The sequence below is a fragment of the Accipiter gentilis genome, chromosome 33 (assembly GCF_929443795.1).
Source record: "Accipiter gentilis chromosome 33, bAccGen1.1, whole genome shotgun sequence".
In the NCBI taxonomy this organism is placed as follows: domain Eukaryota; kingdom Metazoa; phylum Chordata; class Aves; order Accipitriformes; family Accipitridae; genus Astur; species Astur gentilis.
Genome location: NC_064912.1, coordinates 19,222,648 through 19,249,470, shown reverse-complemented (window position 1 = coordinate 19,249,470; position 26,823 = coordinate 19,222,648). Strand labels below are relative to the sequence as shown.

Genomic DNA, 26,823 nt, shown 5'->3' with positions numbered 1-26,823 from the left:
GTAAAATAAAACAAATGCCAAAAAAGGAAAACAAAAATTAAAACGTACAAACAAGCAGAGCTGAAAGCATTAAAAAGACAAACCACATTTTGAAAACAAGATTTTAAACGTGCTACAAAACAAATGAAATTAGTACAAGTTAAAACAAAAAACTGATTGAAATGATAGTTGGAATACTGCGCTGTTAAACAAAGGCAAGAGCACCTGAATGCTAATTTGGCACAAATTTCTCAAGACTGAGAAGTTCTGTGCAGTTCAACCACCTCTTGTGTTGCCCCAACTCACCGCTTCAGCACGGCTAAAAACCTGTCTACTTCCACAGAGACCAGATCCTAAAATGCTTTACCAGTACCAGGTAGCAGCACATTTTTCTAAGAGACACAGGAATACGTCAGCCATTTCTACCTGTTAGGCTTGGCCCAAAACTGAGCTTCTACCCTGAATCACAAAAACACCCAGGGCCAGTCAGAGGTGCCCCTTCGCTCAGCTCAAGACACTGGGGGAGACTCAGCCCATCTATATGAGACTGATCCTTCTCATGCTGCACAGACGGAAAGGCAAAAAGACAAACATCCTCTTGGCTGCTGCTGACTGCATCATGCTTTTCTGTCAAACAAGCTATCTTATTTCACACGGCTCAAGGTAACCCACTTGACTTTCAACTGGAACAGAGGAAGATAAGCCTTTACGCTGTCAGGTGCCAACCACACATGGGAGATGACAGCAGTTAACATCTACGAGGCACTTTAATTAGTCACAGCTGAGATACATGCCTGGCTCAGTACTAATTTGGACATAGTTGGTCCAGCAGTTCACGTCCCCATATATAAAATGGGGATACCAATTTAACTCTTCCAGCTCTTTCTAAAAGTGATTTATTTGCTATCCTCCTTTCAGTGAATTATTACATTTCAGATAGCCATCTGGAGGGATCAGAATTTCTTCGTTCTCCTTCTCTCAACAAACTCTGACAGATCACTTTTGGCCACAGCTGGAGATGTGACTGCACAGAGCAAAGGCTCATACTTTGAGATAATCACCTACACCAACATCGTGCCATTCAGCAACCTTGGGAACTGTTGGGATCTTGATCTCTGGGAACACCCAGCACCTCAGCTAGGGCACAGAAATGCTTATTCTTTGGGCTCAAGGAGTGAAAACTAAGCACACAAGCTTCTCAAGCGAGGAAACAGACATGTGCTCAAAGCTATTTCCCCTCTCACTTGGCCAGAATCCAAGCTCAGACAGACTCAGAAGCAGTAGCATCCTGTCATTCTGGTGTTTCGGGTTGCTGCCTGAGTACAACCCACACTCCTTAGCAGAGACTTTTGTGGAAAGTGATCCAGCAGCACTAGCAAAAGCCTTTAGCTACAGTAGTATTCCAACCTGGTAGAATTTAACAGGTTTTTGGAAAAAAGATTAGTTGAAATTCTAATTTGAGAGACGAGTGTCAAAAGGCTTCTCTTCCAAGTTTCTGAATGAAAGAGGAGGAGATGGGAGGGAGAGATGAAACACAAAACAGGGTTTACAGCTATAGCATTAGGGCAGGGATGGTGTTTCTTCATTGCAAGATACTCATTGAGCCTTGCAGTTAAAGTAGAGGCACTTTCCCCAGGGTTCAGATGCCACTATATGCTTACTGCACATTAACACTGAAGCAAGTTAAGTGAACCAATTTAGGTAAGCCCTGCAGGTAAAAGGACATTAGAGAAACCCTGAATGCCTTCCAAGGAATATTTTCCTATCCCAGCAAATGTTACTTTGAAAGACTGTTGGCAAGATACATTCTGACTAGTAAAGACATTAGGCTTTGCCTAAAACTGACATAATGGCTTCAAGATTCAAAATCAGGACATCCAGATACGCAAAAGGCAGCTATCTGCCACCCAGTACACTGACTTGACAGATAACACTATGGAAAAACACAACATTGGCTCTCTCAATTTATACAGGTTGCTAATCACAACAATTTCTCTGGCGATCATTTAAATAGTTGTTACAGATCAATTATCAAAAGAAGTTAACACTATCAATATGAACATGGTATTCTATTACTTCTGGTATTACCCTTCTCTATTACCTCTGGTAGCATCGTACTGACACACATCCACCTGAAAGAACTGTTGATTTTCAAAAATTAACAACAAAAAGCCCCACACCTTACTGCAAAGGCTTGCAGAACAGCCAGCGATGCCCTCATATGTACTATCAGACTGTCAGCTTGGTTTGATTGCAGCTTCTTACCAACCTAAGTTTGTCTTTTACCAATCCCTTGACCTAAAGAGGTTTACTTTGCTTGCTTAAATGCACTGTCAGATTTTGGATAACTAGACCCAGCCTCCTTCAGAAAAACACAGGGAAAGGTGTCAGCACTAGAACAGAGAACACAAGACCCTGGAGTCAAATATAATTTACCTTTTTGGCCTCTCATTCAGGCTTGTACTGCGAGCCCTGAAACTGTCCTTCTCAGGCGTGTCATCAAAGGAAAGAAGGACATTCGAGCGCAAACCCTGCCAATTGAGACAAACAAATAACATTTTGAATGGCTAGGATGTGCAGCTGAAAGACTGCAATCATGGGCCACCACACAAGAACTCACAGTCAGTTTTGAAAAAGATGTTGACAAGAAAAGTAGAATTTTTCTAGTTTCAAACAGAACTTTTAAACTTCTCAAATTTTATATCATCATTTTTATTACATACTGTTTGATACAGTACAGTCCATTACCTTTGTAATATAGGGGACAAAGTCCTTTCGGAAGGGAAGGCGACACCGAATGAACCACATAGCTATCACATGATGGGCCAGGCAAACGATGTACTGGTTAAACCTAAAACAGCAGAAAGATCTCCATAGAGTTTAATGCTGCATTATGATGCCATTCCAGAACTGAACAGAAGAACTTTTCAATCTGAGAAGCAGCACTGTTCCTTTACCTACTGTAAGTATAAAGAAAAAAGCCTCAAAAAGTTCTGTTCCAGAAAAACAGATATTTTGTCCAAGGTGAATATGTCCCCTCTTCAGAAAAAGCCTGGAGATACCAAAATGAGCAATATCCTATAAACAACCTTGACCCAAGTACTACAAAAAAAAAAGGCATGTTTCATTCTCTTAATTTTACAGATGAGGAAGAAGCACAATTGCTATGAACTTACTTGGAAGGGTTTGTGTATGGCAGGGAGATGGCGAACACACTGGCATACTGCTCTGCTGCAAAGTTCCTGTAGAGGTGAGGCAGCCTCGCTAGAGCTAGAACAGTTCAAGAGAAAACCAACACAGGTGAGGTCTGAACACAAACTATTCAATATCACAGTTCAGTTTAATTTGAATCGTTTTGTTTCTTCTAAATCATCAGCAGACATGGAAGTTAACATCATAGTATAATTTCATGCCATTTAAGTTATAAGCAGCAAGGTGGAGAAAGCAGCTCCATATTTCCCATCGCTGTATGGCTGCACTACACAAAACATGTCTCTTTCTTCACTGTGTGCAAGTGCTTTAAACAGAAAAACAGTAATAAACAAGAGATGATCAAATATTTATATCTTGAGGATGGTGCAAGGGCATCACCAAAAACCAAGAAACGCTTTCACTGCATTCAACGTGACTAACACAATCAAAATATCCATATTCAGTGCATAAAATATGTTTACAACTATAGAAGATCAAAAGTAGAAGAACATTACAACTTACTTGAAAGAAATTCTAAGAGAGGGATTGCCATATTGGCTGTAGCAGAAATGTGGGTTAATTTGACTATTAAGACAGGAAGTGCCTTTATGATGATGTCAGGCATCTCGACACTACAGACAGAGAGTGCCACAACGCACTGGTTTGCACAGCGATAAATAAGACCATGTTCCAGGCAATACACTATTTCACGCTAGAAGAGTAAAAAACAAAAAAAAAGTCGTAATACAGGGAATGAGAAAAGCTCCCATGTACCAGCTCCTGATTTCAGTTAGCATTTCAGAATAGCTTGCAAGGTATCACTACTGCAAGGCCTGTATGACACACATGAATTCCTACCAAGAATGCACTAACACAGAACCCTAAATAACATTGCATGTATTCTAGGCCAAAATCTTAAGATGGGACTTTAATCAAGTAGACATTTTAGAAATTAATATTAAAGTTTCTGGTTAAACAGAACTTTTATGTTTATCAGGGTCTCCCAGCAGAGGGTAAAGTCACTCAGCAACCTGTGAGGGGGAACAGGTATGGATAGAGAACAGTGCATCCAACTGACTGGACAGTTACTGCTACACAAAGTTAGCGAAGTATTTTTTCACCCCTGACCCCAACCCAAATGCAGGAGATGCAGCTTTTTACAACAGAAAAGGGCAGTGTTACCTTGCACTTAAGTCTCCTAATCAGCTAGTAGGAGAAAGTGCTCTACTATACAGATTCAGGCCCTGTACCCCCTACAGACTCTTACTTTCCCCATACCTGTTTAGCTTTGTCCAGGTAATTATGGTAAGATATTAATGCCGTCAGTACTGGGACTACAGCCAGATGCAAATCAGTGCGAGAAAAGCCTTCCGGGGTACCATGGAGCCTGTCAGTAGTCTTTTTGTCTGTGAGCTGATACATCACACAGTAAGTTAGAACACCTCACACTAAAAATACTCTCTAAAAGGCAGTAGACAGGCGCCACCCATAGCTCCCTCTTCACATGTATACATACATACATAAAGAACACTCATTATTACCTACTTCTGTACCTAAAACAATCCTCATAAAAACGGAAGGTAAGCAAGGATTGACGACCAGCATGCTAATCTTCAAAATATTAGACTGAAGAGAAGAAAATAAAAATACCAACTCAAAAAAAACCCCCAACCAACTCTCAAGCAAACTAAGGATCTGGTGATTATACATCAGTAGGGTGCATGGCATTACCATGTAGCTCAGTGCGGAGGCCAGGAGGTCTATGTTACAAGGAGAGGTTAAAAACAGCACTTTATAACGGAGAGATTCAGGTAATTTGTTGAGGACCAACTTCAACACCTTCCAGTCTGTCTCCTGGAAAAAAAAGAAAAAGTTAAGGTGGAAAATTTTTGTATGATTTCAGTTCAGTTTAAAAGTAAGACCAATCAAATTTCAGACAACTTGCCATTTCCTAGGCAGATGTATGTCTTGTCATCGTAACTACATAAAAAGAAGTGGCATTTAACTGTCACAAGTTACTTCCTGTCTGTCATCTAGCTCTAGGTGCAATATTGGCACCGCAAACCGAAAGACAACTTGTATCCAGACCTGACTGAGCTCAAAAAGACAGAGCCAGAATTCAGTTCTCCTAAGCACTAGCGCAAATTAACTTCCAGAGCAAGACAACCCCTCAGCACATAACTATGTTCAATACAACACTAATGAACAATTTATATTTGCCGTTTGTTAGCAACTGAAACATTAATCAATTCTCAAAATACTTCAGAAACTTGCAGTAGGAGAGTTTCTTTTAGTTTCAAATGCCCTTTCAGAAACAGGATGACTTATGTGATCTTTGTTTAGCACACACATTTTTTGCTCATCTGCTCTGAAGCAGAGTGAAATGAAAGCTTTGCTGTTTCTGAAGAGCTGAACCTGTGCTCCCACTGGTGGTTGTAAAGCTGCACAATTACACAGATTCTGCCCAAGAAGGAGGATTTACATATTGCTTTTCAGATGTTATTTAGATACTCTGGGATAGAATTCTCTAGCCAGCTGGTTTAAGTTGACGTATTTCACATGAAGATGACAACTGTCATTACAGTGGACGTACTTGCTTCAAACACTGCAGAAGGACACCAAAGACCATTGAATATGGCAGATGCCCTATCCGAATGGTGGCGTTCTGGGAAGGCACACTGGGACTTCCTGAAGGCGGAGAGAGCGTACCAGTGGGCTTTTTCTCAGAAGCCCTCTTCTCTGCTTCTCTACAACATGGAAAGGGAGAAAAATAAATGTAATGTAAAATCAAGCTCAGAAGAGCCTATTCATGTGACCTACAGTGCTACCTTATTTGGTAGCCAGTTTAATTACCAAACAATACAAACTACATTTTCAATTAAGAAACACAGGATTGCCCAGTAGACAGACAGCAATGAGTCAGTTTGGTCAGGTTAAAGATTCTTCTATCCAGGCCCTAGCAAATTTAGAAAGGTATCTTTTGGGGCATGTTACACAAAGAACTTCAGACCAAGCTATAAAATTAAAAATAGCCAGATTTGTACAAATCATTGAATCAAACCTCAGTGTGAAAACTAGTCCGAGGCAGGAAATTGCAAATATTTTTATGAAGTTTTGTGAGCAGGAACAGAAATTTCACATCTGAGATTGAGAGGTCTGGAACAATTCACCAATGAGTTATTAGCTGAGACAATCCTAGGCTGTAACTGTAGACTTGTCTATAGCAGCTGATTCATCCCGGTTTGGAAGATTTAGAAAAACTGCAGATTGCTACTGATGGACCATTAAGCTCATGCAAAAATACCAAATAATTTGGAAAACAGCTTTTGCTTAATGCAATGAGAAACCTACACAAAATCACATAGACAGTAAGGACTGAACCTCACTGCTCCATCTTTGTTGGAAAGGCCAAGACGGTGGAGGGAGTCAGCTCGAAGCATCAGTAGGAAATCAAACACCTGTAACAGAGAAGACACCGGAATCACTCAAAACCCAAGCCAGTGCAGTACTCTTCCACTTCCCCATGTGATACTTTTGCAAGTATAAGGGAATTTTTAATAGATGCTGTGGCTAGTTCTGTAGGAGGCATCAATTCTGGTGTTACAGTACATATACATACTCCTATTAGCCAAGAAACATTTAATTCTACTTCTGGCAAGCTCTAGAGCACACATTCCCCACCTGCCACCCAAGAATTCCACAGACAGCATGCAGCTCTCGACCTAAAAGCATAGGTTACTGCTCATACCTGCAATCTGATGCTGCTAGCAACAGCAAGGCTGTATGCATATATATAATGGCGTTGGATGTGGTGGATAAGCATCTCATACACCCGCATTGCATGGCTGGAGGGTAAGCTGTAGAGTTTTGTCTGCAGAGAAACAGAAACACAAATCAAAAGGCAGACTGACACTTGTTATTCAGAAATGCATATCTGCACTCAGAATTCAAGAAAAACACAGCAAAAACTTGCTCCTGAAAACAAGATGAACAGATGGCTCTGGTCAGGACCTCTGCAAAGACTGCAGAGCAACTCTGCTTGGCTCCAGAAGGGCACTGGCTGGAACAATCAGCTCTTCACAACTGCTTAACCGTATCTCAGGACACGCTACCCAAACACAAGGGATCTACTCAAGGTTATGAACCACTCCCTTTCTGCTAGTTTATGAACACATCTGCCCTCCACACATGAAAATGTGCTTATATTCGTTGTGCAATTGAAATTAAGAAAATAAAACATTTAGCAGACAGTCACAGTACCCAAAAGCAAAAGGAATGACCAAAACAAGTGTTAAAATATGAAGTGGATAAAACAAAAGTCAGAATATTTAATAGTGGGAGAACGGTTATCTATAAAACCAAATCCAGCAGAAGACTATTCTGAAGAAAACACATTTAATGCTTTGCAACATTTACCTGAAGAATTATCAAGAGTCCAAGAACTGCTGTCTTGACATCCTCCAATGAAGCCGAATACGATAGCAAGTCCCTCTCTTCCAGTTCAGAAGGAGATGAGAGAGAATGTGCAGCTACCTTTTAAAAAGAAAAGCAATACATGGTTTAAAACTGCAACATGCCTTTTCTTTATTTCCATCCTGGAAGATCAGGAAAGACTACAGCAAGCCATCCCTGCTGGAAATTCTGCAAGCCCTGTCACGTAGCTTGGATGTGTATTGATAGGGTTGCTAAAGCTCCCTTCCACTCTGCACTTCAGGCTTGCATCCTCCAAAACCCAGCAGTTTTACAATATCCTGCTGAGCCATGCAACTAGTAACAGTCACGGGTTAGCCTCCTCAGTCACATTAAGAGGATCTGGCAAAAGATGTGGTGATACTACTGACAATTGACCAAACTGCCTCACCTTTTCTATGATATCAAGCAAGCTGTTAAAGTGATGTGTGTTGCAGCCTTCAGCTAGGTCTACGAGTAGCTGAGTGGCCAGTTTTCGGACTTGATGGTCTTTATCCTCTGGAATGTGAGCCAGCTGAGAGATCACAACCAAGTTTATCAGCTCTTCCTGCAACAGGACAGACCTTAATAAGCCTTTACATTTTGCTGTCAGTTGTTCAATCAGCATGTTAAAAAGACAAATAATTACAAACAAAAGAACACTGATATTCTGATATCAGGCTTGTTTCTCAACTAACTGTTTGGTTCCTTGATCTTTCCTCTTTAATTCAATTAAGTGTTTCTGTATGCCATCCCTCCAAATATTTATGACTTTTGTTGAACTTGGATTCAATGCTTTGGTTTTCACCTATCCTACAGACTTGATAGCCCAGGCTCAAATAGACTGCTGGCAAGGGATTTCTAGAGCTTGTTTTTTTGAGAGAAGAAACACGCAACAGCATCATGTTTTCACAAATCTTGAAGGAATCCAAGAAGCACCTCTGCCCCTTCCTGTCCTCTGACACTCTGGGTACATTCCAAGGAGCTGAGCTGAAGACATCCCCAGAGCTCTTCTGTAACAATTCTCTCAGACAGCTTCCATCTTGGATTGCAATTAAACTGCAAGCAGTAAGACAAGTCAATCTGCTCACATCAGATTATGTCCAGACCTCATCGTTTTACAAAGCTTTTAAATAAACTCTGCATCTCTCACATTGACTTTCCTTTCTTCCAAAACAAAATGCATAGGGAATTAATTACCTTAATACAGGGAAGCAAATACACAACCAGGTATGTCCTCAAAACACAGCAGCTCCCACTGCAAGTTACACATACCTGTGTCCAGCTAAGGAAAATTAAAAGGCAGTCCTCCTACAAGCACCCTAAAGAAACGTGTCTATTGCGTGCAACCTTTAAAGCACAGCTCTGTGTATTCCCCAGTGGCAGAGATGACCTGAAGCACACCGTAAAACATGCCTCACCAAAGCCTTTCCCACCCACTTAAGATCTCACATGTGATCATCAGAAACAGATAAACACACACCTCATAGAACTGTCTGTTAATACTCAGGACAAAGGACAAGACATCCAGAACTTTAATACGAACAGCACTACGACTTTCGTTCCTAAAATGGGAAGAGCAAATTCAAGATGAATAAAATAAAGTTGCTGATATTTAGGGAAGGGGGAAGAGGAGAAAAGGAAAGTAAAACTAAAGTAAACTAAGAAACTTCTTAAGAGTTAGAACAAAAACTGTTAGAGATGAGCTGAGCCTTCAGTTAATGTCTCTACATAGAAAATCAGATTCAAGAATAACTGGAAACTGGAATTCCAGTTCAGCTTTTACTATTTCTGGAGACCTGTAACTGCAGCTTTCCCATTTCCAATCCAAACTCTGGTGAGCGAATTTAAAACCAAACATATGGCATCGAGGAAGAGTTGCTCTTTGGCAGCATTTCACAGATGAGACAGAAGTTTGTTATTGCTGTATGTTGTTATTTTAGAGCACAAGAATACTTTAAGGAGTACCAATTCAAAATCAGATAACTTTGATACTGGATAACCATATGCAATCCTGATGCTTAACAGGAAAGTCTTGTTTGGTGTCAGAATTACAAAGTGCTGTGGAGTGGAACACATAACTGCCTAAGCTAACTGGAATAGCAGCATCCAACGGAAATAAAGAAAAAAAAAAAGCAGCAGCATAAATAACTTGGTGCAAAGTTTTTCTTCTCTTTAACAAAATCCTTTTATGTACCGTGCCCTGGAACTACCATACTACTTAGAATTCATTTACTAAGATTAGAACTTCAGAAGACAAAATTATCTAACATGAAAAAGTGGCAAGAAACATTTGAAAGTGCCTTGTATTCACAAAGTTATGATTTCATACCTGAAGAATCTCTCCATTAACATCTGCAGGTTGTGAATCCAGCCATCTTTGGCAGGATGAATGGATTGAGCTCTGTATGTTATCAAGTTTAATACAGAAGATTCCTTTCACAGAAAGATCAAGAATTTTTTTTTAGTGTATAAGTAAATACAATATATCCATTCTACCAGCCCCCACCCCAAGAATAAGGCTCATATAAGTCCTTGCTGTGATTTTCTGGCCACTTGCTATTTTAGGACTCCCAACTTTCAACTGTACTGAGTGACAAAACAGATTCAACTGGCAACAAAGGAAGACAATAATAAGTAAAGTCTTACTGGTCTCTGATCAGCACATCTTTCTACCAGCTCAAAAAATCTCTCTTCAGAGCCATGGAATTCATTCTGGTCACAGAGTTCTTCTACTGTAGTCAAAAGATCATGTACAATGGACTTAAGTTCTTGGCTCTCCAGACTCTGAAATAGAGACAAAAACGTTCCTAAAAGACTTCTACCTTACCAGAAAGTGCTAACTTTTAAATACAAACAGAAAACTTGGTTGAGAAGCACAGTGTTGAGAATTGGGCTAAACCTTCATTCAGCTTCAAAGTTCACTAGAGTGTACAAACAGAACATCAATTTGCAAAAATATTTATGGCAAGGTCTTTTGATTAAAAGCACATCAAGACAGGCTCAACACTTACCTGCAGCTGTTGCAGTAATCGCTCCATGATGTCCAAAAGGATATCCCACGTTACAGCTTGCAGCTCCTTTCCATACTTCTTTATTAGACGTGTTATGGACAGAACTATCTCATAAGACACAACTGCATTGGGACATGTCATGGCCTGGAATACGAAGCATTTCAGTCAGTTAACAGTTGGAAAGCAGTGATCAGAAACCCTCTTAAATTCAAATGAAACACGTCTTACTAATTAGGAACTTAGCCTGAAGGTCTGAGTTAAATATATTCCAGTCTATACACACAAAGGGCAAAGCAAAGAACCATTTTATAAAGTGCAGTTATGCACTCTTGCAAACAGCTGTAGATCAGATGGCAAATACAGTCCCATCTTACAGAGCAAACATACATGAGGTTAAAGCTAGTAATTCCTGCTTGATGCACTTGGGTGACAATTTTAAGAGAGCTCTGAGGCTGTCCCTGAAGACACCATCCCTCGCTTTTTGTACCACACACTGGAAAGAGTGAAAGTTTTTGCTTTGTTTTTATTTTTTAAGCTAAAGTACCCACAATACAGGTATTTGATAAAAAGAATTCAGACTTTACTTTTCTGGCCAACAAAGATATTCCAGAGGAGGCCTCAGTTTCAAACTTAAATCCTCTGTTGTTTTACTGTTTCCCCATGCTTCACCCCCTACGCGATTGCTGCCTCTCGTCTTTCATGCATACAAAGATCTCTTTGGTGGTGTAGGGGACCACATTTTTGTTCTAAATTTGTACAGATTCCAGATATATACCTGACTAAAAAGTTCCTCCAGCATCCCATCCTACCTTGAGGAATGAAGGCAGCACTGAAGTTGGGGAATTCTTGAGTGAATTGAGGCGATGAGCACCCCACAGAGCCATCCCAACAAAGAACACAGCTCCTCTCAGCAGCGCTGCATCCGCCATGTAAGCTCTAAGAACAGATGGAAGGAAAGTCTTAGACCATGCTACAATTATTTTAGCATACAAGAGTCAATAGGAATATACACTGTCAGAGTAGGAATTCCCAGCTGTTATACATCAGAGCCTTATACACCAATTTACAAATATTAAAAGCAGAAAATCATTTAGTACAAGTTTAAACAAAGGAAAATTAAATTCAGAAAAGCCAAAAAAATGAGCAATTCAGCAGCATAACTAAGAAGGGAATTCCATTCTAAGCACCAAAACCTTCAGCTTGTTCTACTGAGGTCAGCGACTCCCTATCTATCTCAACGGAACCTCCACTGAATTCCTTGGGTTTTCTTAGATACACCTTCTTTACCTGTCTTCCATGATCCTGCACATGTTGTAGATGGCACTGTGTCCCAAATGAGTTCCCAAAAGGTTGCGCATAAGCTGCAAATTCAAACAGAACGCTTAAATATCCAATGGTTAAAACACTCCTTAGCAGTTAGCTGGCCGATCATGCCTGCTTATGGTAAGTAAATGTGTCCAGCTATTCCCATGCCACAACAGAAGCCTGTCACAGCAGCTGAGAGGAAACCATGGGTAAATTCCACGGACATGACAGGACTTACACTAACAATGTGCTGACCCCTTAATACTTGAAACAACTTCTAATTTACTCTTAAAATCAAACTGAAATTTATGGCAGATGTGCACATCCAACAGTTCCATCTGTGAGGCCAAAACAGCAAACTCATTAAAAAACAAAACTACAAGAAAGTTCTGACCTTCCAGCATGGCTCACAGAGCTCCTTCACATTGATGGTACGGCACAAAGTGATGATAAATACTGGCAGGTTCTCTGATGGCAGACAATTATAGCAAACAACTGCATCTAGGACTTGCAAGGAAATCTTTGGGAAAGAGAAAGACAAAATGGTTATACACTTCTCTACAAATAAAGCAGGTCAAATGCTAAGCTGGCAGACCCAGGAAATCTTCTAGAAGTCAAAAAGGATACATATGTGTCTTTTTTTTTTTTTTTTTTAATTATTGCGAGATGGAAAGTAAACCATAAAAAGCACTGTTGAAAAATTGATTCACTTATCAAATTTATCAATGCTCTGTTTGTTTTAGAATAAAATTATTATTGGTGTATGAGATCCAATGGCTTACAAATACTTCGTAAGATTGTATTAGCTCTCTCATAAGATGAGAATAAACTGAGAGAAGAGTCTGATGATCTGATTTTGTTTGTAAAAGTTACAGTTTCAAAGAATTTCAAAGAATTCTAAAGGACTAAAAGAGACCCAAATTACTGACCTCTATGTCCACAGATGAGGAAGTCTGAATGCACAAGAGGCATATCTTGCTGTTAGGAAAGAACATTCAAATTCAGTTGTTTGCTTAATATGATTTTAGGCAAATTACAAAGAGCCAAAACAGACAAGTAAACTGGCATGTTACTTTACTTATCATTCCCCTTACTGTGGAATTGTTCATAACACTCCTAGAGACACTGAACACTACAACCTCTTTATAAAGTTAGTTTAAAGTTGCACTTAAATACAACTCAGTATGCCTACACTAACACAAAAGCAGAGACCCGTTGTAAGACTAAGCAATGCAATCAGGTCCACCACATGAAATGGGAAAAGCACATGCCATTAAACTAAAACGGATCTGAACATTGTAAAAAGGGAAAATCAAGTATTTGTCAGAAATGTCAGGTATGACCTGGAACGAAACAGATCCCAATCGGATGAAAAAGATTCCACTTATCTGTATATTGATTTGCAGCTTTCTCCTGTAATTTACCAAGAATAAGCATGTAGGAGATAAAAAAAACAAAAAAAAAACCCAACAAAAAAAAACCAAAAAAACAACTTACTGGACCATGTCAGCTACATAGTCTTCCAGATAGCAGCTATTGAATTTCACCAGGTTCACTAAAACCAGAAGGAACTCAGAAGACAAACCAACATCCATCCACTGTAGTACAAAGTCAGCTAAAGAAGGAAAACAAATTGTGACAATATGCTTTCTACCCAAAAGTGTTATCACTACCTTTTTCTCACGTCACTGGATGCCTGTCCCTTGACTTATTCCCACCAAATTGAAGAGGGGTAGAGACAATACTCACCTAACTCTTCTTCTAAGTAGGTGATATATCGTCCATTCTCCGTTAGAGCCTTGAACACTTCAAGCCGTTCATGCAAGTCTTCGTTGGAAGGATAGTCCTTAATAACCTTAAAAAAATGTGCTCTGAGGATCCCTAATCTCTCACCCTTAAAAAAAAAAGCGGGGAGGAGAGCGGATAACAGTGTCACTAATGAAAAAAGACAGTTAAGGCGTGGACCTTATCAAGGTCTATAACAGTAATCTTCATGCCTGAAATTATTTTCTTTTCCTACAGGCTATGAAAGCCTCCTGAAAATACCTCCAGCCTCCACTGACTACTGACAATCACTCAGGTCTTCTCAATCTGTTCTATCCGCACTCAGGGCTGGAGGCATTTTGTCCAGCAACACACAAACAGCATCCAACACACAAAGTAATCCATTGAAACTGCAACTGACAGCACTGCCAGTAGAGCATTTAAAAAAAAAAAAACAAGCCAGCAAACCAGAATCAATGCCTATTCTTTTCGTAAGCATCTACCCCTATTTTTTCAGAATACTGAAAACTAGAACTTTGGTTTGATACAGTCTTACATTTGTATAACACTTTGTGAAATCTCAAGAATTCATAGTATGCTTAACTTGGCCAAGCTAGAAAAGCATGTCATACAGAACTTCTTGCATACTTGACATGCTGAAACATCAAAAACAGCTGCAGACTAGGACTAATATGTCTGGGCAAAGACCATATAAAATTTGCTGTACTATGCTGAATCTAACCCAAAGTATTTCCTCTTTTTCAAGAATGTTGCCCCAAACCAGAAAAGTTTTCTATGAGTTATATGAAAAGTTTTGCTATGAGGTCAAACCAAGACTTAAATTAAAACGCTTCCTCTTCCCAGTCACTAGGCACAACCGAAATAAGAAACATGGCAAGTTATAGAAAAGAGCCACCCAATATTTTTCACATTCATTCTCTGCACAAACCCTAGTTTAAGTGTAGTGTTTCTTCTACAGTTAGTTTGTTTTCACCTGTCCTTGAACGATTGACTTTAGCAGATGAAGAACAGCATGTCTGGCTTCCACAGGGCGCTCTGGCTGGAGCATATCAGCTACCACTTTCCATATTGCTTCCACTGCATGCTGAAAACAAACATAGGAGAAAGGCAGTAGTAGGAAAATTAAGCTGCTTCTGGGATCTTTACCCCGTAGGTCAGCCATTAACTATGGCAAGTTAATGAACAAGATCTCCAGCGATTTCATGTCCAGAGTTCTCTTTTCTGAGGGACACTCTCATGTGCCCAATCATAAGCTCAGATGAACTACATGAGGGACACCAAATCCCGTCCTACCTGATAACTTGCACCCCAGTAACTGAAGTTCTTCATTCACACACTTACTTCAGTGTGAACATTTGTGCAGAAGCCTTCACCCAAATACAAGATGAGTAAAACCAATTTGAGGTTGCTTATTAACAAGACAGAATGAGCTAGCAAACACCTCTTCTACAGGATTAACATCATCTCCCATGAACTGTCCTGAACGGGCCTGAACATTCACAGCATTCTCTTTCCATTCAGTTCAGGAAGCCCGTCAGCTATGTCCTCTCTGCTCCACAGTTGGTAGGTTGGACAAGAGTAATTTCCTTGGCATGTGAGCCATCCTTTTACAGGTTTGGACAGCACAAAACAGCTTCTGGGATTACCAATTTTAAAAGGCAGTCTAAACTACAGGAGCCTCTTACGATAGGTTAAGAGCTGTTGCTTAAATTTTCATCCTTCCAATATTCACTGAACACTTTGAAACTTACCTCCTCAATTTTTTTTGTCTTTGCCACTTCACAAATTTGACTGATTGCTCGTATCCTATTACTTAATCCACATTCTATGCTCAGTTCCTGGAAAGAAATGTAGAAATAAGCTAACAGTTTATCTTACTAGAAACACTTATTCATTTCTCAAAAGGGATCATGAACCACTGAAAAATAAATTACACATTTGTCCAAAATGATCTAACCATTAGTCATCACTGGAGCTTTTCAGGAATTTCTCCAAAAACTTTTTTCCATTAGCAAATGATTTGTCAAAACCAGAACCTTCACAGAGCTGGAGCCAAGGAGCTCTTCACCTCCAGGACAGAATACCTAATTTTCTTCAAAAAATTTAGTAACTCGCTGGCTGTGGTGCTCACCCAGTTGAAAGGAGAAGGAGAGAGAAAGGAGGGACGTTAAGTCCGGCTTCCCAGTCTTCCAGCGGGTAAGAGCTTGGCTGCTCCAGCACAGACAGGAAGGGATTCTGGTCTCCTTCTCCCTTTTATGCTTTTCCCTCCCTGTGTGCCAACTATTCTGTTTACAGACTTGCAGTACCAATTACTCGAATCAATATTTTTTTTTTTTCATTTTCACAAAACCGTAAGGTTTTCATAAAATAGAAACAGTTTCCAGCTTGTGCTAACTGCCACCACATAAACTTCATCAAGCTCAGACTATAAAAAAAGAGCAACATATTTTGAGGAAACACCCTGTAACCCGGCATAAGGCAACACCATCCTATCAAATATCTCAAAAGTATTCCACCACTGAATAACTAAAATGCTATAACTTTTAAGTAGGTGAGTTTTACATCCATTTCACCACAGAATGAATTGAGACATAAGGTAAAAAGGCATGATCAGAGAGGGAATGCATGTCAAAACAGCAAGGAGAATGAGCAAGCCCTCCTTCTAATCCTCTCAGCTCAGGTAATCCAGGCACTATCCCCACCTTTACTATGGTCAGTTCTCACACCTTGAGTATTTCCGCGGTGATGATAAACTCCGTTTGCTTGCCCTCTGACGACTTTGAACTTCCCCGGGATGTTCCCAGCCCCAGGAGATTCCTGAACTTCTCCTTCAGTCCAGAATCCTTGCTCTGAGGCTTTGCCATTGCTGACAAGCAAGCAGCACTGAGCCCCTGCAGATACAGAACAGGGTTTCTGTTAAAGGAGGCCCAAGGGGAGTCTTTAAGCAGGAAAACACCAGTAACAGCCGTCACAACGTGGCCTTGACAAACAGCTCTGGTGTCTCCAGCTGTTTCAAACAAGGGAGAAGCCCAACACTGAGGACAAAACAGCGAGGAGCCCACACTGCTCCTGCCTTCAGCACCCGCATCCTGCAGCTATCCGAGGAATGTGGACCTCTGGGCTACTATTTTCTGGAAGCTCTGAATGCCCAGCACCACCACGTCCCGCACAAAGCAACCACCATTTTAAAACCTCTGGGCTGATTTCTGAAGTATAAACACACACACAGACTTTTTGGCGGGTGTGAGCTGAAGTATTTGTTCCCAGTCCAAAAGCAATGGACAAGCACACAGCACTGTGAAGCAGATGTTGAAAGTAGCTAGATGTGAGGAAGGACTTAGGAATCTGAGCGTTCAAACATCCAAATGCTGCCACGGCAAGGAGAAAGAGGGGGACCGAGAACAAGCACACCCATTACAGCAACAGCACATCAACAACAACATCTTTCAGAAACTGTCTCCCCGGCCAGCCCCAACCCGCTGCCCCTCGGGGACACTCACACCTGGCCCAGAGCAGGACACCTGCTCCTCGCATGCTGCCACAGCCCCAGCACCCCACGCTCCTGCACAAACCCAGCAACCCCCCGGCTATGCCCTGTGCCCCCCCTGCCCCGGACAGGCCACAGCCTTCCCCACACCCCAGGGCACAGGCCACAGCAATCCCTTCTGCTCCCTGGGGACAGGCCACAGACCCTGTCCCACCATCCCAGGGAACACACCATGGCCACCAGCCCAACATCACCAGGGGACACACCGCAGCCCACCGCCCCGGGGGACACACCAGAGACCCTAACACAGCCCAAGACATGGCACAGTGCCCCCCCCCCGCCCCCCAGACACACCACAATCCCACCACGACCACCCCGGGACATGCCACAACCCCTTACGGACGCACAACGGGGAATACACCGAAGGCGTCGGTGTCCCCCCACACACACACACCCCGGCTCCCTGACAGGGGACACCCCCACACACACACACCCCCCTCCCGGGGCACAGCAAGGCCCCGCCTCCCGCTAGGCCCCACCAGACCCCCCGGCCCGGGCAGTGCCCCCAGCCCGGGTAACGAGCGGGCCGCTCCCCTCTCCTTCCTTCCTTCCTTTCCTTTCCTTCCCTCCCTCACTCCCTCACTCACTCACCCGCCGACCCCCGGCCCGGCCCCGCCGCCCCCGGCCCTCGCCACCGCTCCGCGCCGGCCCGCCCCCCCCCCCCCGCCGGCCAAGCGCCGGAGCCGCGCCCCGCCCCCCCCGGCGGAAGTCCCGCCGCTTCCGGCGCCCTCTCCCGCCGCGGGGCACGCCGGGGCCGGTAGTGCCCCCTCCGGGGCCGCCGCCATGTCCGCGGCCGTGTCCGCGGCCCGGCGGCTCGGCAGGACCCGGGGGGCGGCCGGAGGTACGGGGTGGGGGGATGATCGGTGCTTCCCGGGGCTGGTGGGGTCGTGTGCGGCCCCGGCCCGGCCTTAACACGGGGAGGGGGGGGCCTGAAAGCAGGGGGAGTGAGAGCCCAGGCCCAGCCGGGGAACCGGGAGCATGGTGTTCTTGTCACGTCTCCCTCGGAGCCTGGGATGTGGCAGGAACCTGGCGGCCCTCCCTCCTGTGGCACTGGGCGAGGGCCTGGGGATGCATCTTGTCCTTCTGCAGCCTCCTGTGTGATTGGGACACGCGTCCCCGTAGCGTGACATGTGTCCGCAACTGTTGTCAACCTATTTCCCGGGTCTTTCCTAGCGCTTCCTCGCCCCGCGGCTGGCTCCGGTTAGATGTGAGGTGTTGCTGCTGGGTTGGGACTATGGGGAAGACGAATTCAGCCCTCATCGGGGTCCCCTGGGTGGTTGCTGGCACGCAGGAGCAATGCTGTGGTGGGAGATGAAGGCTTCTTTCCCCTGACCTCAGGCCTGAAAATCTCTCTTCCCCTCTCTTGCAGCGAGCCAGGTCCCCAGCACAGCTGGCATCCCGAGGCACAGCAGGAGGAGGAAGAGTGTCACCATTGCCTATGAATCTGGGCAGGGGGATGGTGCTGAGCAAGGGGCTACTGAGCCCCAGAGACCGCACTGGGAGCCAAGGGACTGGCAGCAGCAGCTGGAGCGCATCCGGGAAATGAGGAGGAACAGAGATGCTCCCGTCGATGAGATGGGAGTGGAGAAGTGTTACGACAGCAGCGCACCTCCACAGGTAACAACGATCTGCTGCCCTGCTCTGTCAGGAGGGCACATGGAAATACAGCCCTGCTTCCACAGTCCTCCAGCCTCCCTCATCCTCATGTTGCCCCTGGATATATGTCCCACTTTGGTTGTCTCCAGAACAGAAGAATAAACACAGGGCTTCTTAGGACTCTAGGCTGGGATTGGTCCCACAAGAGGTTATCGCAGAAGTGTGCATATGAGAGAAACTGTTCATCCTGCTAGAGGAGAAGAGTCAGCTGCTGCTACTCCGGTATTGGGCTTGTTGGCTTCAGACAGCCCTTGTGAAAAGGCAGTGGGTGTTTTCTGAGCTATTCTCTGCTTGCATTCAGCCCATGCTGGGCATGAGAGACCAACTAGCAAACACAGCTGTGAAAGGCCCTTGTCTTCTGCTTAAACTGCTGCCAGAAGTGTTAGCAGGCTGAATCTAGAGTGGGAGCTGAGGCAAAAATGGGATGATTTTGGACTTGGGAGTGAAAAGCCTCAGAGTGTATTGTGGCAGGGCTGTCTTCAGAGGCAGGCTGGCAAGACATGAAGGCATGTCCCTTTTTTCTTAAAAAATTCTGTAGGAGTCCAAGGAAAGTATCCAGCAAGATGGCTCTGTAATACAGAGCAAAAACAGTACGGAGAGAAGTCAAGGGGAGCCGAGAAAAATCTTTCCAGGCTGCTTTTATGCTCTTCAGAGCAGCACATAAGCATAGGTTGCCTTCCTCCCCTCTTACATTCCACTTCTAAGGGGATACTGGTTGAAAGGAAGGGCCATGCTGGGATGGCAGTGTGCTCCCCAAGCCTGGGAACACAATCAAAGGCCCCAGATGACACCTCCCTCCGAGGGGACCATTTGCATCAGTACAAAAAACAAAGCATAGTGAGGCCGTGGTGCAGCTCTGGGACGCAGGGCTGCGCTCTCCATGCATGGCGCTGGTGTGGGAATGTGGAGATAACCCGTAGGCAGGCTCGGCAGAGCAGTGGGAGTCGTATGCTCCACAGCAACCTGCTGGGCTCTGAGGGAGGGGTCTCAAAGACACAGCTGCACAGCTTCAGCGCATGTAACGTTGTCCTTATTGCTGGCACTGTGCCCTAGGCTTGGATCACTGGGGAAAACGGTTAGCTTTGACTCTGGCTTCAGACAGCATCACACGCTCCACCGCCATGTGGGCTGGCACCAAGTGCAGCTGTGGGGCCAGGGGGACCACGATGCAAGATACAGAAATAACTTTTCTTCCCTAGGGAAGCAGGGTTGTTGCTTCCAAGAAAAAGTGGATGTTGTAACCCTCAGCACACACCAGTGCTCCTCACACAATTTCCATGCACTTGGAGATTTTTACCTGGTGAGCCTGCAGTTTTGTTAACTTTGTTTGTAGCATACCTGGAGGAAGGATTGTATCCCACGTTTTTCTGGGCTAGTCCAGGTTAGTTGCATCATCCTCCTCATTCTGGTGGGGACAGAATTGCATCTGGGGAAAAATCAATTCAAAAATAGGAGGTGGATGGTCTGGGCTAAACCCTGCATGATGGCATCAGTGGAACTTCTGGGTTTTGTGCTTCATCTCCCAGTCTCTGTCATCGCAGTTCTTTAGATTTGGTTTCGTAAGGAGCTCACTGGAGCCAGATACCCAGTTCTTAATGAAGCCGAGTGGGAAAGGGCTGAGATTTTCGGAAGCTGCTTAGAGCAGAAGTTGCATGAAAAATCATTGGGCGTTTGTACTTCTATGTCCTGTGGGGTCTCCTGAGAATCCTGTCATCAGGAGAAGCTTTGTCTGGCCCTTTGTGGCTAAGCACTGGTGTCTTTGGATGTGAGATCCCAGCAGGCAGTAGCTGCTCTCTGCTCTTTTATGCATGCTGACTGCTTAGATTGAAGGTGTTTCTTTTCTGTCTTGTGTGGTAGAATTAAAAGGTTATGGATTATTTCTATTGCAGCCTTCCAGCCTCTTGTAGACGGATACAGCTGAACCAGGGTAGGTCCATATTATGCACTGGACTGAAGATGGTGCTGGATGGGTGAACCGAGTCCCAGAGGTGGCCAGATCCTCTCGGAGATCTTGGGGTGTATCACTGTCTCTTTTCCCCCAGGTTATGCGCTACCAAGTTCTGCTGTCACTGATGCTCTCCAGCCAGACCAAGGACCAGGTGACATCAGCTGCCATGCTGCGCCTGAGGGAGCATGGCCTCACAGTCGACAGTATTTTGCAGATGGATGATGCGACGCTTGGGCAGATCATTTACCCTGTAGGGTTCTGGAGGGTGAGTGCAGGATCGCATCAGCACCTGACATGCAAGTAGAGGAACCCTCTCCGCTGTCCTCTGCTCCCATGCAGCTGTCTGAGACAGCTCAGAGGCCCAGGAGAGGAGCACAGAGCGGGTGCAGGCTTGTCCTTTGCAGGCTATACTCGGCGACTGTCGCTGAGCTGACAGCAGGTGATCAAGGCAGGAGGCGGGTGCGAACCAGCCCTGCTCCTGAGAGACGCTCCCCCAGCTGGTATTCAGCCTGCGTGCCATGCCCTGTGGTGATCTTTCCCCTGGAGTCAAGCTGAAGGCTGTATTTTACGCTAGTTTTAGCAATTTGTATTCACAGCAAGGTTGTTTGCTGCAGTGCCTGGAGTGTGCAGGGGAGGTTAGAGCTAATCAGGTCTCAGCATTTTGCTTTAAAGGAGAAATCAAAGACCTCTGTCTCCCTTCCGCAAACTCCAGTGTGTGCCCTCGCATGTCACATACACTCGGGAATGGTTTGTTTTCTGAGCTGTTTGTCTCTTTTCCCTGTATTGGAGGGCAACTTGGATTTTCTGCCTTTCCCTTTGGTTTTCCAGAACAAGGTGAAGTACATAAAGCAGACGACAGCCATTCTGAAGCAGAAATATGGGGGTGACATACCGCGTACTGTGGAGGAGCTGGTGCAGCTGCCAGGAGTTGGGCCCAAAATGGCCCACTTGGCCATGAACATTGCCTGGGACAGTGTGTCTGGGATAGGTAGGTTGGACCATGTTTTCCCCATTCCTCTCCTAAATCCTGCCTGATCCATTCCCCAGGCAGAGGGGAAGCATTGCAGCTGGGTAAACCGCCTGCCCCAGGAGCCTGATAGCATCGCTTCTATTTAATCATCTGCAGAGTATGTGGGTGGGTGAAGGATGTGACCCTCAACCACTCACAGCAGATGAGTTGCTATAGGATTTAAGCATGGATCCAGCTACTGGTTTTCCCCATATTTGATAGCAGAAATTCCCAGGGGCAGTCAGTCCCCTCAGATGCTGGTAAGCAGTGCAAGTATTACCTAATTGAGTAGGCATCCAAAAAGATGTGCTAGTAGAATAATGCTTTGAAATCTCTTTGGTGTCAAGTGAAAGAGAGGTGGGGGTAATTCTGTGATTTGGGGATAGTCGTAGGATAGTCAGAGGTTTTTTTTTTTTCCAGGGTTGCTTCTGTTTAAACAAATCTCATTTGAGATTTTTGTTAGGCAAGCTGTAAGAGGGCAGAAGCAGAGCTTAGTCAAAATTACCTTTTGAAGCCGGTAATTCGTGATGGATGGTAGAAATAAATGGTTTCAGGCAATCTGTAGCTACAGAATTTCTGATGTGTTTTTAGTTCCTGCAGCTGGGTAATAGGTGGCCACAGGTACATTTGTTTATTTGCCGTGTTTGTTGACCAGAGAGCATAGGAGAGCGCATAGCTGTACCCCGTGGAGCTGTGTGCTTCAGCAGCCATCGGCTGCGAGGAGGTCTGAGGTGGAGACCTAACCAGACCCAGGGCAGGTTGGCTCCTGCACGATGCTTGTTTGGGGAGCGTGGCTGGCAGCAGAGCTGCCCGCAGTAGCCGGCAGATGGGGCTGGACGATCAGCTGCAGGGTCCCGGCGGGCTGCCTGGCCTGGGGGCCCCTGGAGACAGATTAATATTCCAAGTGTATTTGCTGCTTAATGGAGGAGCCCTGGGAAAGCTAGGAGTGGTGCCACCTGATGAATGACTCCTGCCGCAGCGAGCACGCAGCCCAAGGTCAGTGCGGGCGGCAGCTGACTCCTGCAGCCCCACTGGTGACCGTCAGCTGTAGGAAATGTGGCTCTTGCGCTAGATTCGACAGCGCTTGGGGTCTGTTGTTCTCTCCCTGCTGTGGGGGAGGGAAGTCTAGAGGGAGCCAGGCTAGCCAACTGTTTCCAAATAATTGTGTGCTCAGTTTTGATTTAGGAGGCAAGACTTAGTCTTCCTGTTTACAGCAATTTCCTGGGTTTTGCCCAATTAGCCATAGAGACAGGTTTATCGCTGCTGATCTAACAATAATATACTTTGCATTCAGAGCTTTTTAGCTCAAAGCACTTTATAAACATTCGTTTAAGTCTCACAAACCCTCTTGTGTTGGTAGGTATTATGAAATGTGTTTTCCATCTGGGTAAACTAAGGGGCAGAGATTGCAACTTGCATAACACCAGCTGAAACACAGGGAGGAAGAGAACCCGGGACAGGCTGCCCTGTGCCTGCTAGATCAGAGCATGCGAGCCTTTGAAGGGAGGCTGGGTCAGATTGTGTGAGCGTGTCACTAGCTGCGTGGTGTGAGAGATATCCATCCCATCTTGCTTTTGGCTCTGGGCCTAGGAATAAAGCAGCACGTTTGTTCTGCGAGTGAACCTCCCCTCCTGTTTCACCTACCTGTTTCTGCCTGCCTGCAGAGGAAGCCCATGCAGGGCGCTGTACCTGGTGTGCTGTGACAGGCAGCTTTTGGCTGTGCTCTCTCCGTTCAGGTGTGTCTGCCCCCACCTAAACTCTGGGCTCTCCCTTCCTAGCTGTGGACACCCATGTGCACAGGATCACAAACAGGCTCAAGTGGGTGAAGAAGGAGACCAGATACCCTGAGGAAACTCGGGTAGCGCTAGAGGAGTGGCTGCCCAGGTGAGGCCCGAGACCCCAGCCTCCTTCCTCCACACCAAGCCCCTCAAGCTAGTTGCAGGAGCCATGTCTGCACACAATCCTGCTTATAGCATTTTCAGTGACTGCACTTTGCGTCCCTTCTCTCTATGGGGGAACTAGTCTGCAGGTGTTTCTCTCCCAGAGAGCTGCAGCAGCAGCATCTCAGCTACTTGGTTGTTTCCTGGCTATCAGATATATGGATCGCCACTAGTGCAGCCAGGTTCCTGTACGTCTTGATGCCCGATTCTTGGCTTGGCAAGTTTACCATGACCCAAGGCAGGTCCTTTTCTACACAGGACCTTGCTGAGCCTAATGGCCACAGCAGTATCAGACCATGGTTAGATTCTGGCCTTCATTGATGGTTAATCTTCAGTATCACATGCCAGCTGACAGGTACTGTGTTGCATCTCGATTATCTGGCACGTGCCTTAGCACGAGGGAATGACCACAGGCAGTTAGTGTGTCTGTCCCCTGCTCCCCACCCCAGTTCAGAGGGATCAGGAAAGGTTAGGAGGGCTGTTTGTAGCAGGAGGCTTGGAGCCGCCTCCAGGCGCCTTGGGAAGCCAAGAGGAACAGGCAGTAGGCAAAAGGGATCCATTTAAAAGCACAGGCTGTCCTTTAGCCCCTCTGAGCAGCTGTATCGGAAAGCTCATGTTTTTTCCTCTCACCGCAGGGATCTCTGGAGGGAGATAAACTGGCTCTTGGTAGGCTTTGGTCAGCAGACCTGCCTGCCTGTGAATCCCCACTGCAACGAGTGCCTCAATCAAGACATTTGCCCAGCTGCTAAGAGACCCCGAGGGATCATCCGGTCTTTGCAGAGCAACAAAGCTACTTCAGCTCAGCAGCAGCCCGGAGCTGAGCCCTAGTAAAGCTGTGCTTTGCACGGGGCTGGCTGTGTGATTGCAGGGAAACAGGAGACTGCTGCAGCCAGCTCAGCATCTCTGGGGAGGGAGCAGCCGCTGGCAATGGCTGAGCTCTCGAGAGGAAAAAGGGTCTTTCAAAGTGCAGCAGTCCTGCTGCGTCAGTGCTAAAGGCTCCAGCCCCCATGTGAATGCCTGAGCATGCCCCAGCAGAGCAGCAGGCTGTGCCGCATCAGGAGTAGCTGAAGAGAAATGCTTTGTCCTAGGGGACTTGCTGCTGCTTGTAAATACACATTTAATAAAGGTGGTGGGGTTTTTTTCCACCTATGAGGTTTGCTGGCATCTGTGCAACACAGGGCAGGGGGAGGAGAGCATGGGTGACCTCACCAAAGTGTGAGACCATAGCAACCAGCCCTGCCAGCTGAGAAGAGGCAGCACACAACCTGCCAAGCTGCCTGCCTAGCGCAGGCAGTGAGGGGCACTGCAATGAATAAGGTACAACTGCAGACCTTGTGAGCCAGGATCAGAGGAGGATGCCGCCTGGACAAGTGACCTCAATCCTGGTAGCAGAAGAGCAGGGGGTAAGGGGGGGGGGGGGGGGGGGGGGGGCAGGAGACCAGCCAGCACCGCACTCAGTTCTGTGTGTGCCAGCAAGGGTTCTAGTGGCCACGGGAGCCAGGCTAGTGTGTGCCTCAGAAGCTGACAGAAGGGACACCATCACCGTCTGTGTTTTGTTCTTCAAAGAAAGGGCAGTGCTGACTTCATTGTAGAGCTTCAAAGGAATAATTTCAGCTACTCTTTAAACAGGCAAGGGAGGAAGCAAAGTTTATAATGTGCTAAAGAAGGCTGTAATTCCGCTCTGAAGTTCCCTACCAAACAGATGAGGAACGAGCAAATAAGTACTCGGTACATGGGAAAACGAAGTTTATTACTGACGTTACAGTGTACATTATGTTTTTACAATGCAGCTGACAGCCTTATACTTTATTGATTTTTTTTCCAAGTTAAATGTACAGGAACTGAATAATTACTACTGAGCTACAAGATGTCAGAAATACAGCAAGTGCTTTAACCAGGAGCAGTTTCCACGGACTAAGCAGAGATTAAGATTTTAAAATTTTATCAGTACAGATTTGCACACCTGATTTCTTTTGATCTGCATTCAAAACTACATTTTCTCCCACCACCACCCCCCTCAACTGCAGTGGTCCAGTCTTGTACAAGAAATGCGGTATTCACAAACAGGTCTTTGCTCTCTGACATGCATCGGAGAGTGTGACGTTTAGGTCAGTGTAATGGGGAACGCTTTGCCCTCCGCAGACCAGGGCACTGCTTGGGGTTTGGCTACGCAGGCACGGGAAGCAACGTGCATACCGTGAAAAAGAAGGGCTCCTTCAAAAGATTACCGATTTATAGAAGCAAATATTTGGAGGGCCAAAAAGAGAGCAGGTAATTGTCTGTGAAGTGGGGTAGGGAAGAGGCGTCTTGTTAATAGCAGAGTCCTGGAGGGGAGGCAAACCTCTCTGCATCCTGAGCCATCATCCTGCTGCCAGTCTCATTACCAATAGCCAAACACCTGCACCAGTTCCTCTCCAAAGTCATTATTTTCAACGTGTTCAGCCCATCAACATTCCTAAAAGATAACTTCTGTACAAGAGAACTCATCTCCTTCACCCCTGAGGCTCTCCATGCTCTCCTGCCAGCCAGCAAACAGCCATGGGCATCAGCTGCTCCCCACGGTGAAGCCCAATGTCCTGGCTCCGCTGCCGCGGTCCCCCTGCCCTGCACCGACTCGGCGCTGTGCTGAGCCCCAACCCACTGCCGAGGAGAGCAGTAAACGTTATAAGGCACCTTTTAGCTTAATACTTGGGAAATACACACAGAGCCGTTACGATATCCGTAGCACACTGACTAACCCAAAGGCCATGGGCTTGGAACACAGCAGTGCAGGAGTAATGCAGAGCAAAATCACAGCTGTGTGTTTTAAAACGGTCATCGATGGCCAAGTGATTGCTGCCATTTGCTTTTAGCTGGGGAAAGTGGTTTTGTACTCAACTGTCCTGCTGTGCCCAGTCCCTTCCCACTGCTCCCTTGGCCTTTGAGCTGAAATACTGGGCAGCCGCTGTGGCTGGGCTTGGGGAGGTGCCGGAGCGTGGGAGGGAGGGAACCGGCCCCAT

At 45.4% G+C, this 26,823-nt stretch overlaps 2 protein-coding genes across 8 annotated transcripts in view; one reads left to right on the top strand and one right to left on the bottom strand.

Moving 5' to 3' along the window:
- The window catches only part of TSC2 (TSC complex subunit 2), a 34,807-nt gene extending 16,888 nt beyond the window's left edge, over window positions 1-17,919 (bottom strand). For 3 of the 6 annotated variants that reach the window (XM_049791876.1, XM_049791877.1, XM_049791878.1), the window contains exons 1-24: window positions 16,451-17,537; window positions 15,476-15,562; window positions 14,698-14,808; window positions 13,689-13,833; window positions 13,437-13,554; window positions 12,869-12,917; window positions 12,334-12,459; window positions 11,922-11,995; window positions 11,444-11,570; window positions 10,635-10,778; window positions 10,270-10,407; window positions 9,953-10,056; window positions 9,104-9,185; window positions 8,033-8,188; window positions 7,588-7,704; window positions 6,920-7,042; window positions 6,523-6,629; window positions 5,765-5,918; window positions 4,903-5,025; window positions 4,450-4,584; window positions 3,694-3,883; window positions 3,156-3,249; window positions 2,728-2,830; window positions 2,416-2,510 (exon numbers count right to left, since the gene is read on the bottom strand). In XM_049791876.1, coding sequence (XP_049647833.1) covers window positions 2,416-2,510; window positions 2,728-2,830; window positions 3,156-3,249; window positions 3,694-3,883; window positions 4,450-4,584; window positions 4,903-5,025; window positions 5,765-5,918; window positions 6,523-6,629; window positions 6,920-7,042; window positions 7,588-7,704; window positions 8,033-8,188; window positions 9,104-9,185; window positions 9,953-10,056; window positions 10,270-10,407; window positions 10,635-10,778; window positions 11,444-11,570; window positions 11,922-11,995; window positions 12,334-12,459; window positions 12,869-12,917; window positions 13,437-13,554; window positions 13,689-13,833; window positions 14,698-14,808; window positions 15,476-15,562; window positions 16,451-16,588 — 2,840 coding nt within the window. In that variant the 5' untranslated portion in view covers window positions 16,589-17,537. Of the gene's footprint in view, window positions 1-2,415; window positions 2,511-2,727; window positions 2,831-3,155; window positions 3,250-3,693; window positions 3,884-4,449; window positions 4,585-4,902; window positions 5,026-5,764; window positions 5,919-6,522; window positions 6,630-6,919; window positions 7,043-7,587; window positions 7,705-8,032; window positions 8,189-9,103; window positions 9,186-9,952; window positions 10,057-10,269; window positions 10,408-10,634; window positions 10,779-11,443; window positions 11,571-11,921; window positions 11,996-12,333; window positions 12,460-12,868; window positions 12,918-13,436; window positions 13,555-13,688; window positions 13,834-14,697; window positions 14,809-15,475; window positions 15,563-16,450; window positions 17,540-17,862 lie in introns of those variants that run through there. The other 3 variants (XM_049791874.1, XM_049791875.1, XM_049791879.1) reach the window with 3 other exon arrangements.
- Window positions 17,920-18,008: 89 nt separating this feature from the next.
- NTHL1 (nth like DNA glycosylase 1) lies at window positions 18,009-24,973 on the top strand. Of its 2 annotated transcripts, XM_049790964.1 has the most exons (6): window positions 18,009-18,112; window positions 18,641-18,888; window positions 20,970-21,140; window positions 21,704-21,863; window positions 23,663-23,768; window positions 24,460-24,973. In XM_049790964.1, the coding sequence occupies exons 1-6, from the start codon at window positions 18,055-18,057 to the stop codon at window positions 24,650-24,652; spliced, it is 936 nt and encodes a 311-aa protein (XP_049646921.1). In that variant the 5' UTR covers window positions 18,009-18,054; the 3' UTR covers window positions 24,653-24,973. The 2 variants fall into 2 exon arrangements, with proteins under 2 accessions (XP_049646921.1, XP_049646922.1); XM_049790965.1 differs by lacking the exon at window positions 20,970-21,140.
- The last annotated feature ends 1,850 nt before the right edge of the window (window positions 24,974-26,823 follow it).